Source organism: Vitis riparia, chromosome 12 (genome assembly GCF_004353265.1).
Source record: "Vitis riparia cultivar Riparia Gloire de Montpellier isolate 1030 chromosome 12, EGFV_Vit.rip_1.0, whole genome shotgun sequence".
Classification (NCBI taxonomy): Eukaryota; Viridiplantae; Streptophyta; class Magnoliopsida; order Vitales; family Vitaceae; genus Vitis; species Vitis riparia.
The window spans coordinates 16,383,169-16,409,153 of NC_048442.1; the positions used below are offsets into that span (position 1 = coordinate 16,383,169).

The 25,985-nt window shown below is 37.7% G+C and overlaps 3 protein-coding genes across 4 annotated transcripts; all 3 read right to left on the reverse strand.

The window, feature by feature from the left end:
• Positions 1-12,719: 12,719 nt before the first annotated feature.
• Positions 12,720-15,937, reverse strand: LOC117927142 (cysteine-rich receptor-like protein kinase 10). The gene is made up of 7 exons (XM_034846558.1): positions 14,785-15,937; positions 14,475-14,600; positions 14,240-14,361; positions 13,927-14,137; positions 13,618-13,855; positions 13,306-13,456; positions 12,720-13,195 (listed from the first exon to the last, which is right to left on the reverse strand). The coding sequence occupies exons 1-7, from the start codon at positions 15,596-15,598 to the stop codon at positions 12,854-12,856; spliced, it is 2,004 nt and encodes a 667-aa protein (XP_034702449.1). The 5' UTR covers positions 15,599-15,937; the 3' UTR covers positions 12,720-12,853.
• A 928-nt stretch (positions 15,938-16,865) lies between these two features.
• LOC117926923 lies at positions 16,866-19,749 on the reverse strand. The gene is made up of 4 exons (XM_034846244.1): positions 19,320-19,749; positions 18,082-19,101; positions 17,455-17,988; positions 16,866-17,365 (listed from the first exon to the last, which is right to left on the reverse strand). The coding sequence occupies exons 2-4, from the start codon at positions 18,841-18,843 to the stop codon at positions 17,255-17,257; spliced, it is 1,407 nt and encodes a 468-aa protein (XP_034702135.1). The 5' UTR covers positions 18,844-19,101; positions 19,320-19,749; the 3' UTR covers positions 16,866-17,254.
• Positions 19,750-20,093: 344 nt separating this feature from the next.
• Positions 20,094-25,839, reverse strand: LOC117926924. Of its 2 annotated transcripts, XR_004653249.1 has the most exons (4): positions 24,994-25,839; positions 23,540-24,073; positions 23,107-23,308; positions 20,094-20,790 (listed from the first exon to the last, which is right to left on the reverse strand). XR_004653249.1 is itself a non-coding variant. In XM_034846245.1 (3 exons), exons 1-3 carry the CDS (start codon positions 25,714-25,716, stop codon positions 23,198-23,200), a joined length of 1,368 nt encoding a protein of 455 aa, XP_034702136.1. In that variant the 5' UTR covers positions 25,717-25,839; the 3' UTR covers positions 23,106-23,197. The 2 variants fall into 2 exon arrangements, 1 of the variants encoding a protein (XP_034702136.1); XM_034846245.1 differs by lacking the exon at positions 20,094-20,790 and having other exon boundaries at positions 23,106-23,308.
• Positions 25,840-25,985: the final 146 nt, after the last annotated feature.

The following is a 25,985-nucleotide window of genomic DNA, read 5'->3' on the forward strand; positions in this document are numbered from 1 at the left end:
GCTTGTGTTACTATCTTCATGAACACTGTCTGAATGGCATACATTATCAATGTAAGACTTCAAATAGCTTTACATGGAATCCATCAAATCATGTATTTGAAATGCAACTATATGTACTGATGATATAAAGTGACAGTTATTCTAATTTTTGTTAACTCTAAATTGGTTGCTGAACTCAAGAGATCCTTAAATTTCAATCAATTGTAAGTAATTTGAAACTTAATGGTTCACAATTTGATCAATTCCTAGAGACAATAGTAGAAGAAATTGAACATTTCACAGGCCAGTTTACCAAAACTTATTTTCCTGGTTTTTCTCCTTCTCCACAAGAAGCAACCGCAGACTGTAGATGCCACTATGAATGCAATGGTCGCAACGATACCCACAACAAAGGTGGTTCTTAGAGTCTTGTTTTTACCTGCATAAATGGGACATCATATAAAGCATCTATTTTTTCATACTTACATAATCAGGTAGAAGGAACTAGGAAACATCTAAGAAAATGACAAACTATCAGAATATATTTTAAGGCTTTTGACAACCCGGATTATCCTGATCTTTAGGCTATGAAAACAAATCTTGAACTTGTCATACTTCAATAGTTTACACAAAAATAAAAGTCTCCCACCTTTCTTTACCTTATAATCTACTAATTTGTTAGCTTCTCCCAGGGTTCAAAATTTGTTAATCAGTAAGGATCTTGTATTGATTTGCTTCAAGTCTTGTATTGATCTTGTAAGTCTAGTGACAGACAAGAAGAAGCGCCAGAAAGAATACCGTAATAATCAGTAATCATAATATTAATATATGAAAGCTGCCTTTTGGTTAGGACAAAGTTGGATGATCTTTATGGCTGAGGTAGTTGCACAAGTTTGGCACTATTCCTTAGAGACATCACTTCTACACTGTATGAGACCATAAACTGTATCAGGGTCTTGACCAACGGTAGTCATGTTGAAGTCTGATATAGAAGCACTGGCAGCAAATGAAGAGAGGACAAGGTTTAGGTTTCTCTGAAATACACTTCCAGAAGTGTAATTAGTAGGATTATTGCAGAAAACATGAACTTGGGCTTGGGCTTTTGCTAGAAAGTGAAGAGGAAGAAGACGTGAAAATAGGAGCAGAGGAAAAGCACATGATGAAAGAGGCTGCATCATAAACAGTAGGAAAGAAAATTATTTGGTGAAGAGGCTGTAGCAGCAAAAGGTGAAGAACGAGTTCCGAGAGCTGGTCTCTTGACAGCATTGATAAATTTTGCTTCCCTTATCAGCTGAATAAGCTAGATTTCATCAAGATCCTCCAAGTTGATGTGAAGTGAGAAAGCAAAGTATGTAGCTTTCATTCTTGGTATCCACCAAGGATGAAGTTCAAACTTGTAAGGAGGGTAGGAAGCATCCTTGTTCAATTTGGCCAACCTTCATTCTTCTTTATTTATTTTTTGTTTTTCTTTTAAGAGATTCATTCAAATTCAGCCATAGAATCCAAATGTGCTGACTGATGTAAGTCCAAAGCTTTCTCTCCCAATGACTCACCCAATTTTCTGTAGACAATCCTCTGGGGAACATCACAGAAGCAGCATATAACGGTAATTTGGTAAAACAAGTTACTACATTTTTATATTTAGGGAAAAGACCTGGAAAATTTCCCCTCAGGTTTCTCCTTAAAAAATAAATCTTTTCTAGAATAGCCTTGGATCATTGGCCGGCCTGCTAATGAAGACAATATTGCAATAACCTGCAATATTTTTCTAATGAATGTGTATACTGTGAAGGTTGTAACAGCAAGGGCCCTACAGAGCTACATGATCAAATAACTGCAAGAAGTTTCTCCCTAAAAATGGGCTCTTCATTTTATGGGTGACAACAGTGAATTTCTCATGGACTACTCTGATTCTGACCCTGGGGATTGAGGCTCTTCTGATGACTGGTGGGGTGGAACTCTGTAATGACCATTAGATTCAACCGATCCCATTGTTGGTGCATCAAGTTCAACTGCTGTCTTCTGTGGCTCTGCTCCATGAGCAACAGAAGGTGGCAGTGGCAGTGGCAGTGGCTGTGGCAATGGAAGAGTGGGAGAATCACTGCTAAGCATGATGACTACCAATGCCGTTATAGGTCTGTCTGCTGGATCCTCTTGAACACATAACAATCCAATGTGTATACATCTCATCACTTCAGTAATAGGACATATTCCCTAACAACCGGATCAATCAGCTCCATTGTCTGCCTTTCATTCCAATATCTCCAAGCCTGCAATAATTCCTTGTTATAATTCAACTTCTTTTAATAAAATCTAAATAGAGTTACATCAAGACTTCATACTCGCATTCCTTACAAGGTCCCCTGCATACTCTGGTTGATTTGAACATTCATTTCTCATGCCACTCACAATTTCCACAAGTAAAATTCCAAAGCAATATACATCTGATCGGGGCGACAATTGGCCATGCATCACACACTCTGGAGCCATATTGCCACTGCAAAATGCTCATCAAGTTCTTAGTAAATGGTCGTTTCATGTTCAAAAACTGAAGAGGAAAACTTAGTTACTGCTAATGGTGGCACCAATGCCTTTTAGGAAACAAATCTTACTAGGTTCCTGCAGCTCTATGAGAGTTTGCTGTAAAATTTGAAATTTTGGCATTCATTTTCCCATCTAACCATATATTGGAAGCTTTAAGGTCTCAATGAATGATCCCGAATGGTGCATCTTCATGTAGGTAAAGAAGTCCTCGAGCAATGCCTCTAATGATCTCGTGCCGTCTTGGCCAATTCAACTGTGCTTTCTTTTCTGAATCTTTAAAACCAATCCAGATAAACATAAAACTGAAAACATAGCTAAGATTAAATACGAAAAAAGGTTCATAGTTATGAAACAATCTTAAGTGGTATGATAGAACAAACCATATAGAAAGGAATCTAAGCTTTTGTTGGGCATAAACTCATAGATGAGTATCTTCTCTTCTTCTGAGCAAAAGCCCAAAAGTCTCAGAAGGTTTCTATTTGAAGCCTTGAAATGAGCAAAGCCTCATTCTTGAATGCTTCTGCAGTTTCTCCTGAATTCAGCCTTTCGACAGCTATTTCTAATCCATTAGAAAGTATGCCCTAGAACATATTGCCAGAAACCATTAAAATCCACATTTAGAACTTTATGGTTGAGTATTAGTTTGTTACCTTGTAAACATCACCATATCCACCTTCATCTAGTTTGTTCGTATCAGAGAATTTGTCCATGGCTGATCTAATAGTACCCAAATCAAATCGAAAGGAATCAGCAGGCTGAGGCTCATTTTGAACTACACACAAGTGACAGAACTCAAAAGTCTAAGCTGAAAACATTGAGGCCAAGCATCTAACAATCCCAAGATGACAAGTTAACAAAAAGAAAGGTTCAAGTACCTAATTCCTCACCATGATTTTCCTCTTCTCCCTTTTCTGGTTAGAAAAAAATAACCAAGTGTGAGGAGCACCATTATGGTAAAAGCTGATGGTAGAACAATGGCAAGAATTGTCGGAATTGGGAGTCCATCCTTTCCTGAATTCAGAGGACAAAGTGATAAAATTGTTTGTGTATGTTTCACCCAGGAATAAAACTTCAATTCCCATATATGTATGGAGGGAAAGAAAAAGAAAACTGTGGAGAACTGTTTGGGATGTAATGGTAAACCAGTAGTTGCAAAATCCTACAGTTTTTTCCCCATTTACCTCCATTTCTTGACATCCAGAAGAACAAAAATAAAACATTTAAGTAAGAATAAGACTTGAAGAATAGGGTTTCACGGGAATTATTTTCTTTCATTGAGATTATTCTTTTTATAGAATTTACAGCATATACAAATCCTTCAAATTAGGAAACTAAATCACTTATTAAAAGGAAAGAATAACTCCTAACAATTACTTTCCTAAAAATACAAAGATTGACAACTAATAGCTAATTTACAACTTTACAAAGTTATTTCTTTCCATATCAGTTTCGATTTTCCAACACTCCCCCTCAAGTTGGCTTAAAGATATCTTCCATAGCCAGCTTGCCAACTAGAAAATCGAATTGCCACTTATGTAGTCCTTTGGTGAAGACATCAGCCACTTGTTCCTCAGTAGGGATATAGGTCATACAAACCAAACTGTTGTCTATCTTCTCTTTAATGAAATGTTTGTCCACTTCCACATGTTTGGTGCGGTCATGGAGAACCGGATTGTGAGCTACTGAAATTGTTGCCTTGTTATCACAATACAACTTCATAGGAGATGAACTTGTCATCTTTAACTCTTCCAGTAATCTTTTTATCCATATAATCTCACAAATACCATGAGTTACAGCTCTAAACTCAGCCTCAGCACTGCTTCTAGCAACCACGTTCTGTTTTTACTTCGCCACGTAACCAAGTTGCCACTTACAAATGAACAGTACCCAAAAGTGGACCTTCGATCCACTATGCTTCCAGGCCAGTCTGTATTGGTGTAGGTTTCAATTTGTAGGTGTCCTCATGACTTCAACAGAAGACCTCTACCTGGTGTCTCCTTTAGATACCTTAGAATCCTGTAAACAGCTTCAAAATGCTCTGGTCCAGGCGCATGCATAAACTGACTAACCATACTCATTGAGAATGCTATGTCAGGGCGTGTATGGGATAGGTAAATCAATCTCCCAACAAGTCTCTGATAACGATCCCGGTCCTTCACATTCTTGGCTTTTGTAGGCTGTAGTTTTACATTCGACTCTATAGGTGTTTCAGCAGGCTTACATCCTAACATACTTGTCTCATCAAGAAGATCAAGAACATACTTCCGTTGATTTACAAAGATACCTTTTTTGGACCTAGCAAATTCCATCCCAAGAAAGTATTTTAATACCCTCAGGTCCTTAATCTCAAATTCCTTAGCAAGTTTCCCCTTCAACTTCTCTAGTTCATTGCAATCATCCCTAGTTAACACAATATCGTCAACATACACAATTAAGATGGCTACTTTACCTTCATTTGAATGTTTGTAGAACATCGTGTGATAAATTTGACTTTGAGTATATCCATAATGCTTTATTACTTTGCCAAAGCGCTCAAACCAAGCTCTAGGCGACTACTTAAGTCCGTATAAGGACTTCTTCAATTTGCACACTTTCTCAACTCCAAAACTTTCTTCAAAACCTGGTGGAGGACTCATGAACACTTCCTCCTCTAGGTCTCCATTAAGAAAGGCATTTTTTAACATCCAATTGGTGTAAGGGCCAATTGGAATTTACTGCAAGGGACAACAAAACTCTAATCGAGTTTATTTTAGCTACGGGGGCGAAAGTCTCTTGGTAGTCTATCCCATAGGTTTGAGTAAAACCTTTTGCCACAAGTCTGGCTTTGTATCTCTCAACACTTCCATCTACTTTACTCTTTATTGTAAACACCCATTTGCACCCTACAACTTTTTTTTCCCTTGGTAAATCTACAACCTCCTAAGTGTCATTCTTTTAAGGCATTCATTTCCTCAAACACTGTCAATTTCCAACTCGGTTCATCTAGTGCTTCTTAAATATTTCTAGGTACCACAAGTTTTGAAATATTTGTAGTGAATGCTCTATAGTTGTCAAAAAGGTTACTATAGGAGATACATTTGGCAATGGGATGTTTAGTGCAAGCTCGGGTTCCTTTTCTAAGAGCAATAGGGAGATCAAGGTCAAAGTCCTATGTAGGAACAACTGGGGCTAATCCTAAACCAAGTTCGGGTGCAGATATTTCTGGACTTGGACCAAAGTGTGATGGTAAACTTAGATCAGTAACAGAAGAAGAAGAAGCATGTATAGGAGTAGGAATAGAAAGAGGGTTACCTGAGACATTTAGAGAGTCATTGCCCAAGGCTTTCGGTTGACCATATGCTGGGATGATCGGCTGGTCTTTACTTCTTCCAGGGACTTTTTCCCTTGAATAAACCACAGGCTCAAGATTATTTCTATTTTTTTTCATTTGTAGTATTTCTTCTTCTGACATACCAATTTCAGATTCGGATTCAGTAGCCTTAGTTTCCTTATTTTCTTTTTCAAGAAAGATATCAAGAATTACACTAGGAAAAGGTTCAACAATTTCCCAAAAATTTGGTTCCACTAATTTCTCCCCCTAAAGTAAATTTTTGGTAAAATATAGGACATTTTCCATAAAAGAAACATCCATAGTTGTGTAAAAACGTTTTGTAAGGGGATTAAAACATTTGTAACCCTTTTTATTAGGAGTATATCCTACAAAAACACATTTTTCTACTCTTGGGTCTAACTTAAATCTTAACATTTTTGGAGTGTGTACATATGCAGTGCAACCAAATATTTTCAAGGGTAATTCAGAATTAATTCGAGATTATGAAAATACCTTTTTCAAGCACTCCAAAGGAGTGGTATACTGCAAAACTTTTGTAGGCATCCTGTTGATTAGATATGAAGCAGTTAGTATGGCATCCCTCCATAAGAATTTTGGAATATTCATGTAAAACATCATAGCTCGTGCTACTTCTAATAAGTGTTTATTTTTACGTTCAGCTATTCCATTCTGTTCAGGGGTATCAGAACACGAGGATTGATGTAAAATTCCTTTCTCGTTTGAAAAGGTTTCCAAAACTTTATTAAAGTACTCAGTCCCATTATCAGATCTCAAAATACTGATTTTTGTTTGAAATTGGTTTTCAATCATTCTGTAAAATTCTTTAAAAACCCTTTCGACTTCGGATTTTTCCTTCATTAAATATACCTAACAAAGACGTGTATGGTCGTCTATAAAGGTCACAAACCATTTTTTTCCTAAAATTGTGGTTACTTTTGAAGGTCCCCAAACATCACTGTGAAAAAGATAAAATGGTTTTGATCCATAGTAGGGTTTTGGAATGTAAGTTTTTCGTTGGCTCTTTGCCAATAAACAACTTTCACATTGAAATGATAAAGGATCAACCTTTTGAAATAACACTGGAAATAAATGTTTTAAATAAGAGAAACTAGGATGGCCTAATCTGCAATGCCAAACTATTATTTGATCACGAACAGAAAGAGAACTAATACTACTTAGTCCTTGAGCAATTTTATTACTAGGTAAATTATCCTCAAAATAATAGAGACCATTGATCATCCTAGCACTGCCAATCGTCTTCCCCAAGCTCTGGTCCTAAAAAATACAATGGAATTCATAGAAGATAACATAATAATTAGAATCTCTAGATAATTTGCTAACAAACAAGATATTACAAGTAAGTTTAGGAACATGGAGAACAGATTTAAGATCTATTCCCTCAGAGATTTTTATTAGACATTTTCCTGCAATAGGTGAGAAATTACCATTAGCTATCCGAACCTTTTTATTTCCAAGACACGGTGAATAGGATTCAAACATGTTTAAGGAATTGGTCATGTGGTCAGATACTCCAGAATCGATTATCCATGGAGTAGATTTAAAACGACAAGATACAGCATATAATTCATTATCTGTGTGTGCCAAAGAAACACTAGAAGTACTGGATGTCAAGTTGGATTTCAGTAGTGCAAGAAAATGCTTCATTTGCTCAGTGGTGAAGGGGCTGGTCTCAGCCTCATTAGCAGTAGGAATAATGGCAAGGCTTGGTTTGTCACCTGTTTTTCCTTTCCAATTTGCAGGTTTTCCATGGATTTTCCAACAATTCTCACAAGTATGGCAAGGTTTGTTGCAAAAATCACACCAAACCCGTGGTCTTTCATCTGATTTGCGCTGAAACGCTGCAGCTTCATTATAGCCTCCACCCGTGGTAACCAAGGCTGAACCTTCAATAGCAACTCTAGGTCCCTTCTTGCCCAGCATCACATTCCTTCGACTCTTTTCTCTTCTAACTTTTGAAAAAACTTCACCAATTGAAGGCAGGGGTTGTCTTCCAATGATTCTCCCCCTTACCTCATCAAACTCGACATTAAGGCCAGTCAAGAACTTGAAGATCCGATTGTCTTCCATGGTTTTCTTATGATGACGTCCATCCTCAGCAAATTTCCACTCATAGGTGTTGAAGAAGTCAAAGTCTTGCCAGATCCGCTTCAAGGAGTTGAAGTACTTTGTGAGGTTGTCCTCCCCTTGTCGTATCTCACCAAGTTTGAGGGTTAATTCAAAGATCTGTGATTGATTCCCTAAATCAAAATAAATCTTATTTACATTCTCCCAAAGCTCTTGTGTTGTTGGATAGCACATATAATTAGAGCTAATGTCTTCTTCCATAGAATTCACAAGTCATGTCATCACCATGGAATTCTCAGCATCCCATATAACATAGTTCGGATCATCCACTACAGGAGCCTTCTTTTCACCCGTCAGGTAGCCCATCTTTCCACGTCCTTTGATGTACATCTGAAATGGTTGAGACCATCTCAGAAAGTTGTCACCATTCAAGTGAATCATGGTGATTTGGACATAGTGAGATTCTGAGGTGGTAGGATTGATTTTTGGAGAATCAGTGATGATGGGATTGTTCAGAGAAGGTTGAGGAACAGTAGTGGACTTGTTTGAAATATTCGACATGGTTTCAGAGAGAACAAGGATTGAAAGAGGGGAAGGAGGAGGATTTTGGCAAGCAAATTGCTAGCTCTAATACCAACTTGAAGAATAGTGTTTCATAGGAATTATTTTCTTTCATTGAGATTATTCTTTTATAGAGTTTACAGTATATACAAATCCTTCAAATTAGGAAACTAAATCACTGATTAAAAGGAAAGAATAACTCCTAACAATTACTTTCCTAAAAATACAAATATTGACAACTAATAGCTAATTTACAGCTTTACAAAGTTATTTCTTTCCATATCAGTTTCGGTTTTCCAACAATAAGATATATAAAATGTCATTTCTTCAACAAAGATAGACTTGGTCTGTTGTCAAACAACTATCAATTTGCAAGTGCTCTAGGCCCCATGTTCTATTAATCAATTATAGAAAAATATATGGCAGCCCCAACATGAGAATAAGTACAACCCCTTGACTTCAAATCAAGAACCAATCAATTTGACCATCCATGTTTAAGAAGTTTAGCAAATCTATAAATCAAATAACTTACCTTCATCAGTAGGCAGGGGAAGGAGTTGTTGTCACAACCGGCATTGTATAGAAATGGTACAGCTCATAAATGACATTGCAGCTAGCTTGAAGAACCCTTCCCCCCCCCCCCCCCCCCCCCCTTCTTCCAACCACAGCAAGTATGAAGGTAAGCCACATAATCCGCGAGGCAGCTACTGCAACTTCTACTGGACAAGTCCAGAGTACATTGAGCTAGGCAATACAAAGTTTGGTATGTGCTAATATTAGCTTCTTTTGTACCAAACATGTGCCTTGAAGGATCAAAAGCCACCAGAGACACTAAGCTTATCATTATCTTATTGAGAACTTTATTAAACCGGACTGAGTTCAATATATACTCTCCATTGTAGAATGAAAACATCCCTTCATCCACAATGGAGAAAAATGATCGGTTTGAGTAGCATAGCTGACACTCATCATACCAAGTAATGACCCCTTTCTGTTTAGAACAACGTAGTCTGATTTCCCGAGTTGTTGTTTCCAAACAATCCAGGCAAACATCTGCTATAACATCTCCTCTACACATGAAACTGCCATAGACTGTATCAGGATAACTGCTATATGAGGCATTATAGAATCCAGTTCCATATGTTGCATTTTTGTATAGAGAAGAAAGAAGGTGGTCAAGGTTGTGTTGGTAGGTGTTGTTTGGAGTGTACAGGTTTGGGGTTGGACAAGATTACTACTCAAAAACAACACATTTTAAATAATAATTCTCATGAATTCTTTTGAGTAGTAATTATGCCTAATATGCCCAAGTAATACATTGTTACCCTTGCAAGAGATACTAATGGTTTTTGTGAAGTTTTGGAGATATTTCAAAGTGATTTTTGAAGCATTGAGTGACAAAAGAGAAATGGAATTGAGGAGGACAAATAATGTGGATGATGGGGAAGAATTAATGCACTTGGACCAAGATTTTGAGCTGATTTGGAGGTGGTTGAGGTGGATTCAAAAGAAAGAAATGAAAGAAATGACAAAAAGGAGTTTAAAAATTAAATATTTTTATTTCGCATGATCATGCGAAATGGACCAAAAGGTGGATTTATGTTGCAAGCCAAGGGGAATTTCAAAGCTGATTTCGCATGATCATGCGAAAATTTCGCATGATCATGCGAAAATTTCGCACAGTCATGCGAAATGCTCCAAGAAGATGTAAATTGTTGTTATTGCATTTTTTATTATGTGAAATTGTTGGATCTCATACGAAATGGTCATTTTATTACTAAACTCCAGATTTCTTAATGAAGAAGCTTCCGGAAGACCTCCTAAATGATGTCAAGTGTCCACTTGACCTTGGCCTATAAATAGAAACTTAATTTTCTCATGAAAAAAACTTTTTGGACATTTCTAATTGTAGAATTTTTCAAATTTTCTTTCTCAATAGAATTATCTATTTTCCCTCATTTTCTCGCTAGCCAAACATGCCTTGTGAGACCAAATCTCCAAGCATGAGTGGCTAAATCTCGTTTTTCTCAGAGGAAGGAGGATCTAGAAGCAAGATCTATTGTGAATTAGAGAAATGAGTTTGAATTGCAAAGGTAATTTGATCCAATTGATTGATTAATTAAATTTTGAGGATTTTTATCTTCAAATTATCTTGGATGATTACTATAATACAAACTAGGTAGATTCATTAAATTCTTAAAGTTCGATTTGATGAGATTGAATAGTTGCATTGTGTGAATCATTAGAAGATAATTTAAAATGAATTGAATATATTATTTGAATTGATCTCTTGGATTAAATGACCTAATTTGAAGAGAAATTAGATCTAGACCTAAAGTTAAATCAAAAATTGGTTTAGATGAAAATTTAGGTTTTCAATCTAACTTGATAAAAATTTAAGTTTTCAATCTAACTTGATGAAAATTAGGTCTCAACATCTATTCACCATGGAAATTGATTTCTAGAAAATCCTAACTCCGAGAATTTCATTTCCTATTAATTTTTTTCTATTTCACATTTTATTGTTCTTCTCAATTTGAGACCATTGTTAAATTGATTTTTCATCATGAATTTTCAAATTAATTTCACTTGATCACAATCATTTCTTCTCCTCTCATTCAAGCCTTAATTACCAAGAATAATCAATTATAGTATACGACACCTAAAAACCATTACACTACAATAGTTTGTACTAAAACTACTTTTTGATCGGATACAAACTGCTCTAGAATAGTGAATTAAGTTATAAATTTCGTTTTGATCCCATAAACGACAAAAAAGCAACCGATCACATATACAACTAGTAATTTTGTCCTGCTGCTTCTTTGACTGATGGGCTTGGCTGATGTTTTGGTAACATAAGCACCCCCTGATACGATGGTCAATTCAAAGACGAGGCTGCCTCTAATGCAGTCAATTCAAAAAAGCATGGCAATTTGATCATTTTATAATCAGGAAATTATGTGGAATGGTAGATACTTCGAATCATGTGCAGATGGTCTCCAGTCATTCATTGACAAATCCTCCTACTTGCAGGCACTAACCATGGGCGTCCCTCATCAGTGTCAGTGTCAAGAATTTTTCAACTTCTGTGAGGTCTCTGAAGCCTGCATCATACCATCATGTTCAAAGTTAACTCCTTGTACAACAATCTGATTAAAGTCCCTATACAGAAAATGCAGACACTCATGTTCCAACTTTTGAGCTCACAAGTTGCAGATGGAAAGCCATATCATGGATCCATTTGATTCAAAATCTCCAGTTCCCTTTTGTCTCATTTTCTCTATTTGCAATGAGCACATACTCTGTTAGCTTAGTTGGAGTTGCAGTGTTCAAGTTTCTTCACAGTGGGCCTAGGCATGGATACTCTAATAATACCAAATCCTTTACAGTGGCTTGGCCCTGTGGCTTATGCTATGCCCTTTTGAATGCCTCTTCTGCAGTATACATGGAACAAGAAACCATTAGTGTAACAGACATCTCTGATGATTTGAGATTTGAGATTTGTAATGACTGCACAATAGTCTGATACGCGAGTCACCCCAGATAGTTGCCTTGAGCATGAGCCCCAGAAAAAACTAGCTTCTTTTGAAGTGTCAAGAACTTCTTCATAGGCTATGTGGAGTATCACATTCAATTTATACCAAACCTGCTTTCAGCCCCTCGTGCTTCTAAGTAAAATCCTAACAGCGATGAGTTAACACCTAAATAATTTTGGACAGCCTCTTCACAGCTATTTCTCATCCATCCCTATGTATTCCCTACATAACCACATCATAAACAATTTAAATTCATTAACCCCTTCTCAGTTCTCGTCTTGTTTGAATCACACTTCAATATCAATGTCTTAGAAACTCGTTCCCTTGTAAAAACCATCAAATCTCCTTCGCTCCTTTTCTGCATTTCAGGAATATCACCCTAACAGTTAACTACACAACTACCATCCACCTATAGTTCCACACACAGTGCCATTCATGGGCTGCGCCTGATGGGTGATAGGGAAAGCGGATTATTTTCTAAGTTTCTTCTAATCCAGTTTGACTGCTGAGAAAATTGGAAATGCTGACCCAACTGGATGGGGGTGGGAGGCATAGTATCTGGACCAATAAATGAGTAACGGTAGCCATGGCCTACCATTGATATGCAAGATTGTGTTGGTCATTATTGAAGACTACTTCTAAATCAACATAATAATTTTCCAACCAGATTGAGGAAAGTATATAGCATCCGAGATATTATAATGTAGGCCATCAATGGCATACTTTGAATATCATATTTGAAAGCAAGACAGAATTACCTAATGAGTTTGACAATAATTTGATACTGAAAAGAAGTTGTTTGCCAAGAGTTACATTATCTAGGACTCAACTCTGAAAATGTGACTTCATCTATAGAAATGATTTCTGCATTGTATTCACCCAATTCCCTTGCTGATGGCTCAAGTTCACCAGCTGTCCTCTGTGGCTCTGCTCTATGAGGAACAGAAGGTGGCAGTAACCGAGGCATCGGAAGAGTAGAAGGATCACCACTAAGCATGAGAACCACTGATGCCATTGAAGGTCTGTCTGCTGCATCCTCCTGAACACATAGTACTCCAATGTGGATATATTTCATTACTTCGGTATTTTGACAGCATTGGCTAAGAGTCGGATCAATCAGCTCCATTGCCTGCCCTTCATTCCAGTATCTCCAAGCCTGCAATATCCTTAGGAACTTCAACTTCTTTTATTGCATTTTGCTACACAATCTCAAGGCAAATACTTATGAAGGAATAAAGTGAGTTACATCAAGGCTCCCATACTCACATTACTTAAAAGGTTTTCTGCATTCTCTGGTTGATTAGAACATTCATTTCTGTTGCCACTCACAATTTCCAGAAGCAATACGCCAAAGCTATACACATCTGATTGAGATGAGAATTGACCATGCATCACACACTCTGGAGCAAAGTGACCACTGCAAATGATCATCAAGTTCATGAAAGTTAATGTCAAAATCATTGTAAGTGATGTGCTCATGCCCAAAAAAAATGAAAAAAGGAAAAGACTATGCATGTTCTTTTTGCACAAATGACACTATTGATGATGTTCCCAATGATTTAAGGCTAGAAATCTTACTATGTTCCTGCAATTCTATGAGGGTTCACTAGGGTCTGGTCATCTACCCAACCTATTGCCATGCCAAAGTTTGAAATTTTGGCATTCATCTTCCCATCTAGCAGTATATTGGAAACTTTAAGATCACAATGAATGATCCTGAGTGGTGCATCATCATGTAGGTAAAGAAGTCCTCGAGCAATGCCTTCAATGATCTTGAGGCGCATTGGCCAATCCAACTGTGCTCTATTTTCTGGGTCTGCAGACCAAACCAGATAAACTTCAACCTGAGAACCTAAGAATGAATGTTAAAAGTGTGACAGGACAAACCGAATAGTAAGGAATCCAGGCAGTCATTGGAGACAAACTCATAGATGAGCATCCTTTCTCCTCCTCCTGAGCAAAATCCCAAAAGTCTCTGAAGGTTTCTGTGTTGAAGCTTTGCCATGAGAAAAACCTCTTTCTTGAATGCTTCTGCAATTTCACCTGAATCTCCTAAGAGCCTTTTGACAGAAATTTCTTCTCCATTTGAAAGTATGCCCTTAGAAGATGTCACAAGAAGAGTTAGAATCCTCTTCAATAAACTCTACAAATAACCAAAGTTCACCTCAATAGCCTTATGGCTTGAGTATCAGCTTCTTACCTTGTAAACTGTACCATATCCACCTTCATCTATTTTATTTGCATCTGCGAAGTTATCTGTGGCTGCTCTAATAGTATCCAAGTCAAATTGCAAGGACCCAACAGGCTGAGATTCATTTCCAACTGTGCACATATAACAGAACTCAAAACTTTAAGCTGAAAGCGCTATGGTCAAGAATCTACAATCCCAGCATGACAAGATAACAACGAACAGAGCCTAATAATAGCTTTCTTACCATGATTTTCCTTCTTTATTGCCTTTCTTGTTAGCAAAATATAACACAGTGAGAGGATCACCACCACAGCTAAAGCTGTCGGCACAACAATAGCAAGAGTTGTTGAAAATGAAAGACCATCCTTCCCTGAATCCAGAGGATACAACAAGGAAACTATCAGTAGCCATGGCATAGCTGAACTAACTTGTGAATTCTATTATAACAGTAACCAACAGTTTGGAAAACCAAATATGATGATACAATTTTGAACTAAAGAATATGAACATTCGCCTTCTGTGAAGTCCAGTAAATCAGTAGATCAGCTACTTACCTTCATCAGTAGTTCTGACTGTTGGATGAGGAATGGCTGAAGGAGTTGGTGCAATGGCAGATCTTGTATAGAATAAGTACAGCTCATACCTTACATTACAGCTTGCTCGAAGAACCCTTCCCCCTATCTTCCCATCACAGCAAGTAGGAAGATAAGCCACAGAATTAAGAAGGCAGCTATAGCAACTACTGCCAGACAAGTCCAGAGTACATTGCCCCAGGACATACAAAGTTTGATACGCAGTAATATTTACTTCTTTTGTAGCAAACAGGTGCCTTGAAGGATCAAAAGCAACCTGCGACACTAGGCTTGTCATTGCTTCATTCAGAACCCTACTAAACTGATCTGGATTTGAGATATTGTCTTCGTTATGTAAGGAAAACATGGGGTGGTCTGCAACCACAGAGAAAAATGATTGGCTTGAATAATGAAGCTGACATTCATCATACCAAGTGATGGCCCCCTTCTGGTTTGGACAACGTATTATGATTTCTCGTGATGCTGTTTCCACACAATCTAGGCAAACATCTGCACTAACATCTCCTCTACATAGGAAACTGCCATAGACCATATCAGGAAAACTCCCATATGAAGTATTAAAGAATCCAGTTCCATATTTTGCTTTACTGTATAAAGAAGAGAGAAGGTGTTGGAGGTTGCCTTGGTAGGTGCTGTTTGGAGAATACAGGTCTGTGGTTGGACAAACTGCTTTTAGATAAGTAGGGAATGCACTGCTGAGGCAAATAAAAGCAAAGAAGAAGAAGAAGAAAAAGAAATACAACTTGGTTTCCATAACGCCAAGCCAAGGAACCATTGTCTTCAAGCTTTTTGTCTTTAGATGGCTAGTCTATTGGGGAAGTAGTATTAAGTAATGGAGTTGTGATCTGAGTTTATAATAATAAAACATGGTTTCTGGTCTTTGATGTCTAACATAATGGGACCCCAGTGGATGGTGTGAAAGCAACCACTTAGTCAACTAGGCCTTGGCCAATCCAAAGGAAACATCAATGCTCTAGCCATTGTTCCAAGTCCATGACAAATTCTCCATCTCATTGTGGGGCGAAAAACAAATCGGCATCTTTATCACATAGAGTGGATATGTGCAGCTTAACAGCTGAACCTGGCAGATCAAGGTATATTGGCTTGGTTCAAAAGAATTGCTTCTGGACAGAACAGGAACATATAAATTCTTGACGGAGTCATTCTGAAACAAGTGTAAAGAAATTCTAATTTTGTGCTGCAGTTTCTTTTAGCAGATAGGTCAAGGCACAGAGGAGGCAGCCTCTGCTAGCTTGATTTCTTCTTCCAACCAGGAAAAAAAAAAGGGAAAAACAAGCAGCCTTTTATGACTCATAGAATTCGAATAGGATCCTGAATTTTATATGAAGTATACAAAGAATACAGCCTCACTGCTTACTGGTGGTATTATGACTATAAGATGTTGATTGTTCGGGTAGTAAACGCTGATAATAGAGTTGATTGAAAGTGCCTATATGCATAAACATGACAAGGTAATCTATGCTCATTGAACAATAAGTCCTCTTAATTGCAGGCACTGACTGGCATACCCCACAAGTGTGGTTTCTGAATTCTCCCAGAGTATCAATCTGATTGAAGTACCCATACCCAAAAATGAAACAGCACTCAGCTAGTCAGCTTCTGGTCTTATTGTCAAAATAGTAAGATCATAGAGCCAACAAGTTGCAGATGCAGAGAAATCTCATGCATGGATCCATTTGAATCAAGTCTCCATTAAGGGCATGGTACTTCCTCTCTTCAGAGACATGTTGTCAACACGAAAGGAAGGAAATTATTATTCTCTTGGAGTTCTTTCTTCGCAGGAAAAAACTGTTTGTATGTTTAAATTAATTATATTTTTATTCTTCCACAACATGGCACAATAACATTGTTTTTGTTTCCCTGCTGGCCATACAATGTTATTTAGGGTTCATCGTTGATCTTTTAATACCTCCAAATTCAGAAACAGCTTCAGTTCTTTCATCACTACACCTAATAGAAAAGACACATGAGAAGCCTATTTTAACCCTCTGTTTGGTGGCTGAGAAAACTGATCAAGAAAGTAAATGAAAATGACTTTGAATCAGTATGTTTTATAAGATAAGGTAGATTCCACCATTAGGAGTTGCAGATGAGAAGTGCATATACATAATGGAGAGCATTTCCATGAAAACTATTTGAATCGACCGCAGGTTTCCTTACAGAATACCTTGAGCTTAGTTGAAGTTGCATCAAAGTTCTTCACAATGAGCCTATTGGCCTTGTGCAATGATCTTCCCTAAGCCTCTTCTATAACAAAAAATGTAACACCCATCTGTGATCTGTGATCTTATCTTATTAGTGTCGATGCCTTCACATTAGTTTTGCATTGAGCATGAGGCTAAATTGAATTGCCAGGTTGTGGAAATATCTACCTATAGTTGTAGTTATCATCTTCATTTAAGGTTTACCATCAATGGATGTGGATAAGTTCTTCTTCTTTGCATTCTCTAATGGTAAGTTCCAACACATTGCCTTGTGAAGAAGGTAACACATCACAGCAATGCCGCCTTGGCGCCTGCAGCTGAATACAAAAGAAACTCTCATCAGTGTTGTTTACAATTTTGAATGCAGTGAACCAAATCTGAATCTTAGAACCACAAATCTTATTACCTGTTTGATTTTAAGGTCTAGCTTATGTGAAAACACTTTGATCTCTTCAAGTCTCTTTGGTGAAGCCATGTGTAAGGTGCAGTTATCAGAGGTATCTCGCCTGTAACTACTCTCAATTCCATCTCTACCAGAAGAAACACTATCCATAAAGAAAATGGTGGGTCTTCGACAAAGGTCTATGTGAAGTTCTCTTGTGTTGAAAGTGTATGATCCTGTTAACACACTCCCCTTTTTCCACTGCCTAAAAGTCTTGGGCGCACGAAGAACATCCGGCAGAAACTGATGGCTCTCAAACACCTGAACAGCATACCCCCATGACACTGAGATAGTCCATGAAAACCATCTATCATAGCAGACTGTTTGCTGCAAAACCCTCTCAGAATCGACTTTTACAGCTTCAAACAAATGCTCTATAGCCTGGTTTGCTGTCATGTTGGGGAAGATGGGATCAATGTGATCCAAGTGATGGAAAGAAACCAAGGGTGCTAGTGGATGTGCAGCCAGCAAACCAAATGTATCACCCCTAACATCAACCTGGTCACAACTCAAGTACAAGTAAATGCTCAAAATTAAGGGAAAACCAGGCAACAATCTGTAAATATATGCATCAAGTTGGCAAATTAGTACCTGATGGAAACCAGGCTCGCGTGTCAGCCCTACACCAAGCTCTGTCAAGCAAGTATATACCCTGGAATCACTTCCATAAAGATGGGGATACCGCTCCAAGCATGAATCAAAAACCTTGGCCAGAACTTTTGCAAGAGGGTAACTTATAGCAAAGCCTGCTCCTCCAAAAGCCATATCAAAGGAGAACAGTCGATTCTGCTCATAAATCTCTGAGTTGGTGCCTATGTAGTACCATAGCTCATGATCATACTTGGAGAGAGTCTTCACCAAATTCTCCGGAAAGAAAATAGTGTCATCATCCCCAAACACAAACCACCGGACACCAGAATGATTAAGTGCCACAGTCTCTGATACAACGCGTGCCACACGAATAGCCGACGGAAGGCCATGCCTGTAGGTGTAGCGAAACCGTGAAGTGTCCTCAGATATGCATACTGGAGGAAGAGAGCTACTGTCATTGTAGGAGCTTTCATTGCCTGGCATGCTGTCAACAAACACACATCCCCTCATTTGCTGGGGCTTCCACCAATGCTTGACATAGTTCTTCTTCTCCAGCCATGAATCCTGGTTTGAAGCAATCCCAAAAACAAGATGCTCAAGAGAAGTAGGCGCAGAGACACCCTGTGATGAGACCGGTATGTTGGTGACCTCAGAAGCATGGATGAGGTAAAGCAACACAAGTAGGTAGATAGTACAGAAGGAAGACGAGATCAGAAAGATGTTTATGAAGCAAGAAGAGAACAATGCTTTGGAGGACTGCATTTCAACTGGCAGAGGATTAATGGGTTCAGAGAAGATTAATGATTTGAAGCCTCATGTTCTTGATCAAGTACCGACAAGTTCGAATATATACTCAGCAGCGCCATCATCCGCTGCCTAAGCCAAAAAGCACTGGTTTCTGATGTTCATGCGTTAGTTAATTCTGCATATGGAGAAGAAGTTAACATGGGAAGTTTCATTCAGCACAAAAAGTCCACCCATCTTCTTGTGATTCACATATCTACACTTTGTGCGGCTCACCTGCAAACAAAGATTTGAAGAGGTCAATTCTTGATGATGACTCACACAGCATTAAAAGGATAGTGGTCAATTGGTTTGGTGGGAGTCATTTGAAAATGGGAAACTCTCAGCTGACCAATTGGGTAAAGTGGAAGTTGAGTTGTGGCATAGTTTTGAAACCCGTCTCTATATGCTTGGTGGAAGGCCATATGGGACGGGGAAAGCGGGTCGAACGATACCTAGTCAACTGGTTCTTCGCCATGTCATGGCTTTTAGAATGGCAAAGCAGCCAAGTCTGTGTAGTGCTATTGGTTTTTGGTCCACCATTTGCGGCTTCACATATAATAAGACTTTGTTGCTTATCCTCTGTGCAAGTTTCGGAATCTGAAAGCAAATGGTGGGTGCTGAATCAGAATGCGGACACAAGAATTAAAAAACCCAACGCACCGTGTCTTCTGCATTCAACTGAAATAAATTTGGACTGACCATACTTTTTGACGCCATAATTGGTGAAGAGCCAAAGGATGGCTGATAGGGTGATTAGGTTGGAGAAAATAGGGGTGGCAACTAGTGTTGGTGCATTACTTTGTATCATGTCTAAATTCAAACACTCCATTAATTACATAGGTAACCAAAACACGACACGAAAAAATAATTATTAAATGAATAACACATCATACAACCGATCTAATTATTAAATGATAATCTTATTTAATTTAATATAATTAACCTCCTAGCCTAATATCCTTAGGGCTCAATTCACCTATTTATGTAAAATCAAATTTTAAATGAGTCAAATATGAATTAAATAAATTATGACTATAATCAAATTAATCAATACAATTATTGAATAAATCTTTCAAGTCAAATTCGTGTTAAATGGATTGATCCAAAAACAACATGTTTAACTAAGTTATACAAATCAATACAAATTTAACTCAAACTCTATCATACTCAACGGAAACCCACAAAAAACATGTCATATTTGAATCTCGTTATCAAATCATGTCAAATTTTGCCACTCATGTGAGAATTGCTCAGAAGTTTACATTGTGTGAGTGTTAAACCCCCGAACTTTGATGCGTTCAGAAACTTGCCTGGTTCATAAGACACTCCTAAGCAGGTTGAATTGTACTGAGGAACTCAAGAAGTGGGTAAAGTACCATGGGATTTTCCCGTCATGGGTTTTTCCTGCCAGACAAACAGAGACTGGGCCCAAGCTTAACTGCCCTGCTCTGAAATTCCAGCGTAATTGATCTTCTTGGGTAAGGCTCGAACAAGCAAGAAGAGAAACACTATAAATTTATTGATTTTCCAAGATATATATAAAACTGAATACAGTCGTAAGAAATGAATTTCACAAAACAAACAAATAAATAAATCAATCAATCAATCAACTGTAATCAGTTTGCTATAAGTTCACAAAGTTGCACAAGTGCACAACAGAATGAATACATAAAAGGACTCTGTAATTGATATCAAGTTTTCATAATTTGTGTTAGCTATATTATCAATTCCTCTATGATAATCTCTTCAAGTCTCTTCTTTTGGTATAGTCATCCGGTAACGAGGCCATTGGTATGAGTTTTTATTAGACAAAACAGTAATCCTAATTCTTCACCAAAAACCTTAGCTGGTAGAAGACTGCACGGATAGTTTCCTTCCTTGAAGCCTGTCTTTTTCGACATCTTTAAAGCAACTTCCTTTTTCCTGAAAGGAAGAGGAATTTTGAGTCAACCATCAAATGGCAAGGCATGAATCCGACAAGAAATCCTCAGATAATGTCATGCTGCTTTAAGTACCACATAAATAATGTCTTCTTGCAAGCACAAACAAAGTTAGAAGAAGAATAACGGAAAGAGAAAAAAAACTACAGTGTCTTCTATTTGATTATAAACATGTCACAACATGGTTCACAGTCTCCGTCTTGGTCATTGACTAGAAGGGTCACAAGACATTTCAATCTTGCACCTTAGTCTGGCATTAAGCGTTATACAAAATACAATAGTTAAAAAGTTTCAAAAAACTATGAAAACTATTAGAAAAATAAGTACAATTCAATAAGCTTAAAAAACTAATAAAACAAGTTTATTAAACATTTAACATTATCTAAAGCGGTTATAAAAAGTATGTGCAGAAAGTTATTTACGACAATGTTTTTTTCTTTTTGATAGGTTTATTTACGATAATGGTAACAACTAAAAATTATTTTATTTCAAATATGTAATACACCACTAGCATATAAAATAATACATTACACTGATACCATATAAAATAATATATAATAAATCTGATTCAAGTCATGAACCATTAACATATAAAATAATACACCAAGTAAAATAATATATCCCCTAATCTAATCTGATTCAATTCATACCACACATATAAAATAATAAACTATTACTATTTAAAATAATACATTACCAATTACTAAATCTGCTGTAAATTCCCAATTCCCAAACACCACCAAGGACACACCCATGAAGACCAGAAGCATAGAGAGACAGACAGACAGACAGACAGAGACAGAGACAGAGAGACAGAGGAGAAGGGCACACGAAGACCAGAAGCACTGAAAGATAGAGGAGAGAACAGCATGCATTAATTGTCGACCTTGTCATTGATGGTGGAATTAGGTGTCTCTCACCACAACAACACCAAAGCGTTGCACTCCATCCATCAATCGTTGTCAGGTTAGTGATGAAATGTCCTCAACCCATTTCCTATTTTTATAGACCTCTAGAACTCAGTCAGAGGTTGAATTGATCATTTGTTTTCTTCTTTCTCCTTCATCATGGGTAGTCATTGGTCATGATGTTTTTCCTATTGAGAGAATCTCTGTTTTTTCAGAGATTTCTTTATTGTGGTTGTTTTGTTCTGATTTGAAAGCAAAAAGAAAAAAAAAGTCTCAATTTAACTTGGGAATATCTCAATGACTTGGGCGATTCAACTAATTCAAATCAGAATCTTGATCTAGCCAACCAAATTCAACCAATTAAAGGCCAAGTCTATGTCTAGGATGTTATCTAATATTGGACTCTTTGCAGAAAGGGCCAAGGCAGATACAACTTGGCTAAGTCATACCAGACTTGGCCAATACTTTGAACCTCATGCCGCAATGAGTTTGAGCCACGATGGTAAGCACGGCATTCTAATTCTCTGCACAGCCTACTTTGTAGTATCTGGCATTGCAATCACCATAGTGTTACAGATGCACAAAGCTATGGTATATTTTTTAATCATCAGATGTGACAGTAAAAACAAATTTTCTACTACCTTTTCCTGAAAAATGGAATTTAAAATCCTAGAAATATGTAATCAGTCTTGTACTAGCCCATGTTACTATTTAGCAATTAGCAATATGGTAAGTGTAACAGGAGACTTAATACAACCACTTTTACTTATCAAAAAGAAAAAAAGAAAAAAAAAAGTGTAACAAGAGACTTAACAAGGAGACATCTAATTTATCTCCTCTTTCTTTTTGTTGTGCCAGCCAGTACCAAAATTGCATTTTTTACAAGCATTCAAAATCTTTGAGGCTGATAAGTTGATCAATGCAACTGCCGACTTGAGTCTTCTGGTTCAAAAAGGAGTATATATTTTATTGTTTATGCTAATTACAAGCAAGTAGGCCAACATGTTTAGTTCATACCACCCTAAGATTTTTAGATCCCTTTCACTTTCCTGGACCAAAGATGAATACCACAAGATAAAGGAAAGGATGTACAACCACCAACTTTCCATCATGTAAATATTATGTAACTACAGAGCATTATATTCAAACAGCTTATATAGTAATTATAGTTGACCAATTTAAAATATTTTACATAATAAAAAGAAACCCCAGGTCCCCAACTCAACAATGAATGATTGGACATGACTTTTGCAACTATCTTAACAAAAAGCAGCAGTGTAAAACTGAATTAATGTAAGCAACTTCAAAATGAAGTATAAAATGCATTCCTTGTAATAGAAGAACACTCTGTATTCTTTTAAGAAACATGAAATTACTTTTTTGACGCGCACCTGAAATTTAAATAAGGAGACCAAAGTGCTTCAAAGTTTGTATTGTACAACAGAATGCTTTTCCTCAAGAGCAGAAATGTCCAAGGAGTCTCTATAAATGCATGGAAATTAGTTCATCTACTCCACATTGTCTAATGCTAAGAACCATTGATTTATTGAATTGAGGAAAAATGCTGCAGCACTGACGACGAGGAGCCTTCATCTAAAATAAAGAAAAATTAGAAAGCGAAGTCTCCAATTACAAGAATATGAACGATGCAAGAAATAACAGACCTCTGAATTCAGAATATGTATATATAAACCAGTTTTTTTTTTTTTTTGAGTACACCTTTTTTTTTTCTTTTTTACCCCCACTTCAATTTTAACATGGAGCCTACAGCATCCCCATCCCAGCCAGGCCTCAAGGGCTATATATAAACCAGTTTAGTAGTACCTGTTCAATATTGAGCTCTAGCTTCTGTGACAACACCCTAATCTGCTCCAAGTTCTTTATAGCACCAGTTTGCCCACAGTTTCCAACGGCATGCCTGGTGTAGTTACTCCAGACCCCATCATGGTTAGAACCAATACTTTGAAGAAAGAAAACAACAGGCCTTTTACATGGATCTTTTGGATACTCTCTCGTGTTAAACATATAGCGACTCAAGCTAATATTCCTACCTCTCCTCCATGGTGTAAAAGTTCTCTGCAATGGAAGGAGATCTGGAAGAAGTAGATTGCCTTCAAACACCTGAATAGAAAAACCCCATGCAACTGAAATAGTCAATGAACTCAAACGGTCATAACAGATGGTTTGCTGCAAAATCCTGGCAGGATCAATATTTACAGCTTCGAAAAGATGTTCCAAAGCTTGAGTCCTGTTCCTGTTAGGGAAGATTGGATCCACACTATCCAAATGGTGAAGGGACACCAAAGGTGATAATGGATGTGCAGACAGCATCCCAAACAAATTTCCGCGAATATCAACCTGGTAACAAAAAGAGAAACAGAAATAACATCCATTAACTGGACAAAATTGACATGCAATACATATCATGATTAGAACATTTGATCGGGCTATTCAACCAAACAAAATCCAAAACAAGCCATTCAGCTAATAAAAAATGTTACTTGAACAACCAATCCAAAAGAATTTTCCATTCTACTTGCTGCTTGCTTGTATAAGCTGATCAGTGATGATCAATTTAAGAAGCCAGAGATATCATAACATCAAGTTCAGGCAGGAGGCAAAAGAGGAAAGAGACAAAGAAACACCCAATTGACTCATTCACAAAAGTCACTAGCTCCTGAGCTCAGTGCTTCCTTGTCAATACAGACATGCAAGGCAGCATATCTCTTGAGTGATGCAAAAGTCTAGGCATAACACAAGCAACTTATAGCAACAGTATTTGATATTCAAACGTCACCAGGGTGCAATACACTTGTGATATTGTCACATGAAGAAAAGCATATTTCGGGTTTCTCAACTATCTTAGACAACTATAATAATCCTAACTGAAAGAGTTATTAAATTCTAATGATAGAGCCTTTTAGAAGTAGCTCATCAATTTCAATTCCACTGAACAAATTTAATGGAACTTGCAGGTATTAAAGTGGCTTTCTAATAACAATGCCGACTGAAAATTCTAAAAAAAAAACATTACTACGATTAAAACAGTATCCTCAGTTCGCAGAAGGGAATACGTCTGAATATGAATTCACTAAAAGTATACTACCATTTTCAATTGATTCTTAATGCACTAACTTTAAGATTGCTTTCAATAAAATCATTGTCTGTTCTGATTATTCCTAATATTTAATCATTAAAAACACATCAATCAATTCACAATTAAGGTTGTATATAGAAGAAATTAATCAAAATGAAAATGGAGGAACCCAAGATTTCACCTGATGAAATCCCGGTTCATGCGTTAACCCGACACCCAGCTCTGCCAAGCATGAAAAAATCCTAGCATCACTTCCGAACAAATGCGGGTACCTCATAAGACAAGAATCAAAAACCCCAGCCAAAGCCCTAGCAAGCGAATGGCTCAATGCAAAGCCACCACCACCGAACGCCATATCAAACGAGTTCGATTCATTCTGCTCGTAACTCTCCGAGCTACTCCCAACGTAGAACCATTGATCGTGATCGTACTTCGACAGCGTTCTTACTAAATTATCGACGAAGAAGACCGTGTCATCGTCGCCGAAGACGAACCACCGGATGTCGGACTCGTTGCGGTCGACGGCCTCCTTGACAATCCGCGCGACGCGGACGGCGGAAGGGAGGCCACGGCGGAAGGTGTAGGGGAAGTGGGAGGTATCTCCGGAGAGGACGATCGGCGGGAGCGCGGCGAAGGAGGGATCAGGGGGTGGCGGCGAGTCGAGGAAGAGGATGGCGCGGGCGGAATTCGACCAGAGGCGGAGGTAGGGGGCACGGCGGCTGAGGGAGCCGGCAGAGGAGGCGATTGAGAAAAGGAGATGGTGGGAGGATGTGGGCAGCGGCGCCGCCTCGTGGGGGGTGGAGAGCAGTGACTGGGGGAGGTAAGGTGGCGGCACGTGGAGGAGGAGGTAGAGGATGAGGGCGAAGGAGAGGAGGAGGAGGGTTTTAAGGGTTGATGGGATCATGGGTGGGCTTGATTCATACCATTCTCTTTGCTTTATGGAGAGAATGAAATTGTTTCCGATTTTAGAGAGGGGAAAGCAGGGTCGTAAATCGTAATGGATTTCCCAGGAACCAAACAGAAAATACAGCAGCGACCGTTTTGTATTTTAAAATATATATATATATATATAGTATTTTAAAGTAAAGTTTTTAAACCCTTTAATTTTTCAAATTAATTTTTTTTTTATAGTACCATTTTGAAACCAAATTATTGTTAAATAATCTCAAATCT

Bases quoted from the DNA above. Each gene is read 5' to 3' on its own strand.
- LOC117927142 (XM_034846558.1), bottom strand. From the start codon at position 15,598: ATGGTTCCTTGGCTTGGCGTTATGGAAACCAAGTTGTATTTCTTTTTC. The intron at 14,138-14,239 runs GTAAGAAGCTGA...ACATCTTCTAAG, and splicing joins GATATGGTACAGTTTACAAG to GGCATACTTTCAAATGGAGA. The intron at 13,457-13,617 runs GTAAGATTTCTA...GATCATTTGCAG, and splicing joins CATAGAATTGCAGGAACATA to TGGTCACTTTGCTCCAGAGT.
- LOC117926923 (XM_034846244.1), bottom strand. From the start codon at position 18,843: ATGCAGTCCTCCAAAGCATTGTTCTCTTCTTGCTTCATAAACATCTTT. The intron at 17,989-18,081 runs GTACTAATTTGC...AGTTGTGACCAG, and splicing joins GCGAGCCTGGTTTCCATCAG to GTTGATGTTAGGGGTGATAC. The intron at 17,366-17,454 runs GTAATAAGATTT...TTTTGTATTCAG, and splicing joins TAGACCTTAAAATCAAACAG to CTGCAGGCGCCAAGGCGGCA.
- LOC117926924 (XM_034846245.1), bottom strand. From the start codon at position 25,716: ATGATCCCATCAACCCTTAAAACCCTCCTCCTCCTCTCCTTCGCCCTC. The intron at 24,074-24,993 runs GTGAAATCTTGG...TTTTGTTACCAG, and splicing joins ATGAACCGGGATTTCATCAG to GTTGATATTCGCGGAAATTT. The intron at 23,309-23,539 runs GTACTACTAAAC...TCTTTATTTTAG, and splicing joins TAGAGCTCAATATTGAACAG to ATGAAGGCTCCTCGTCGTCA.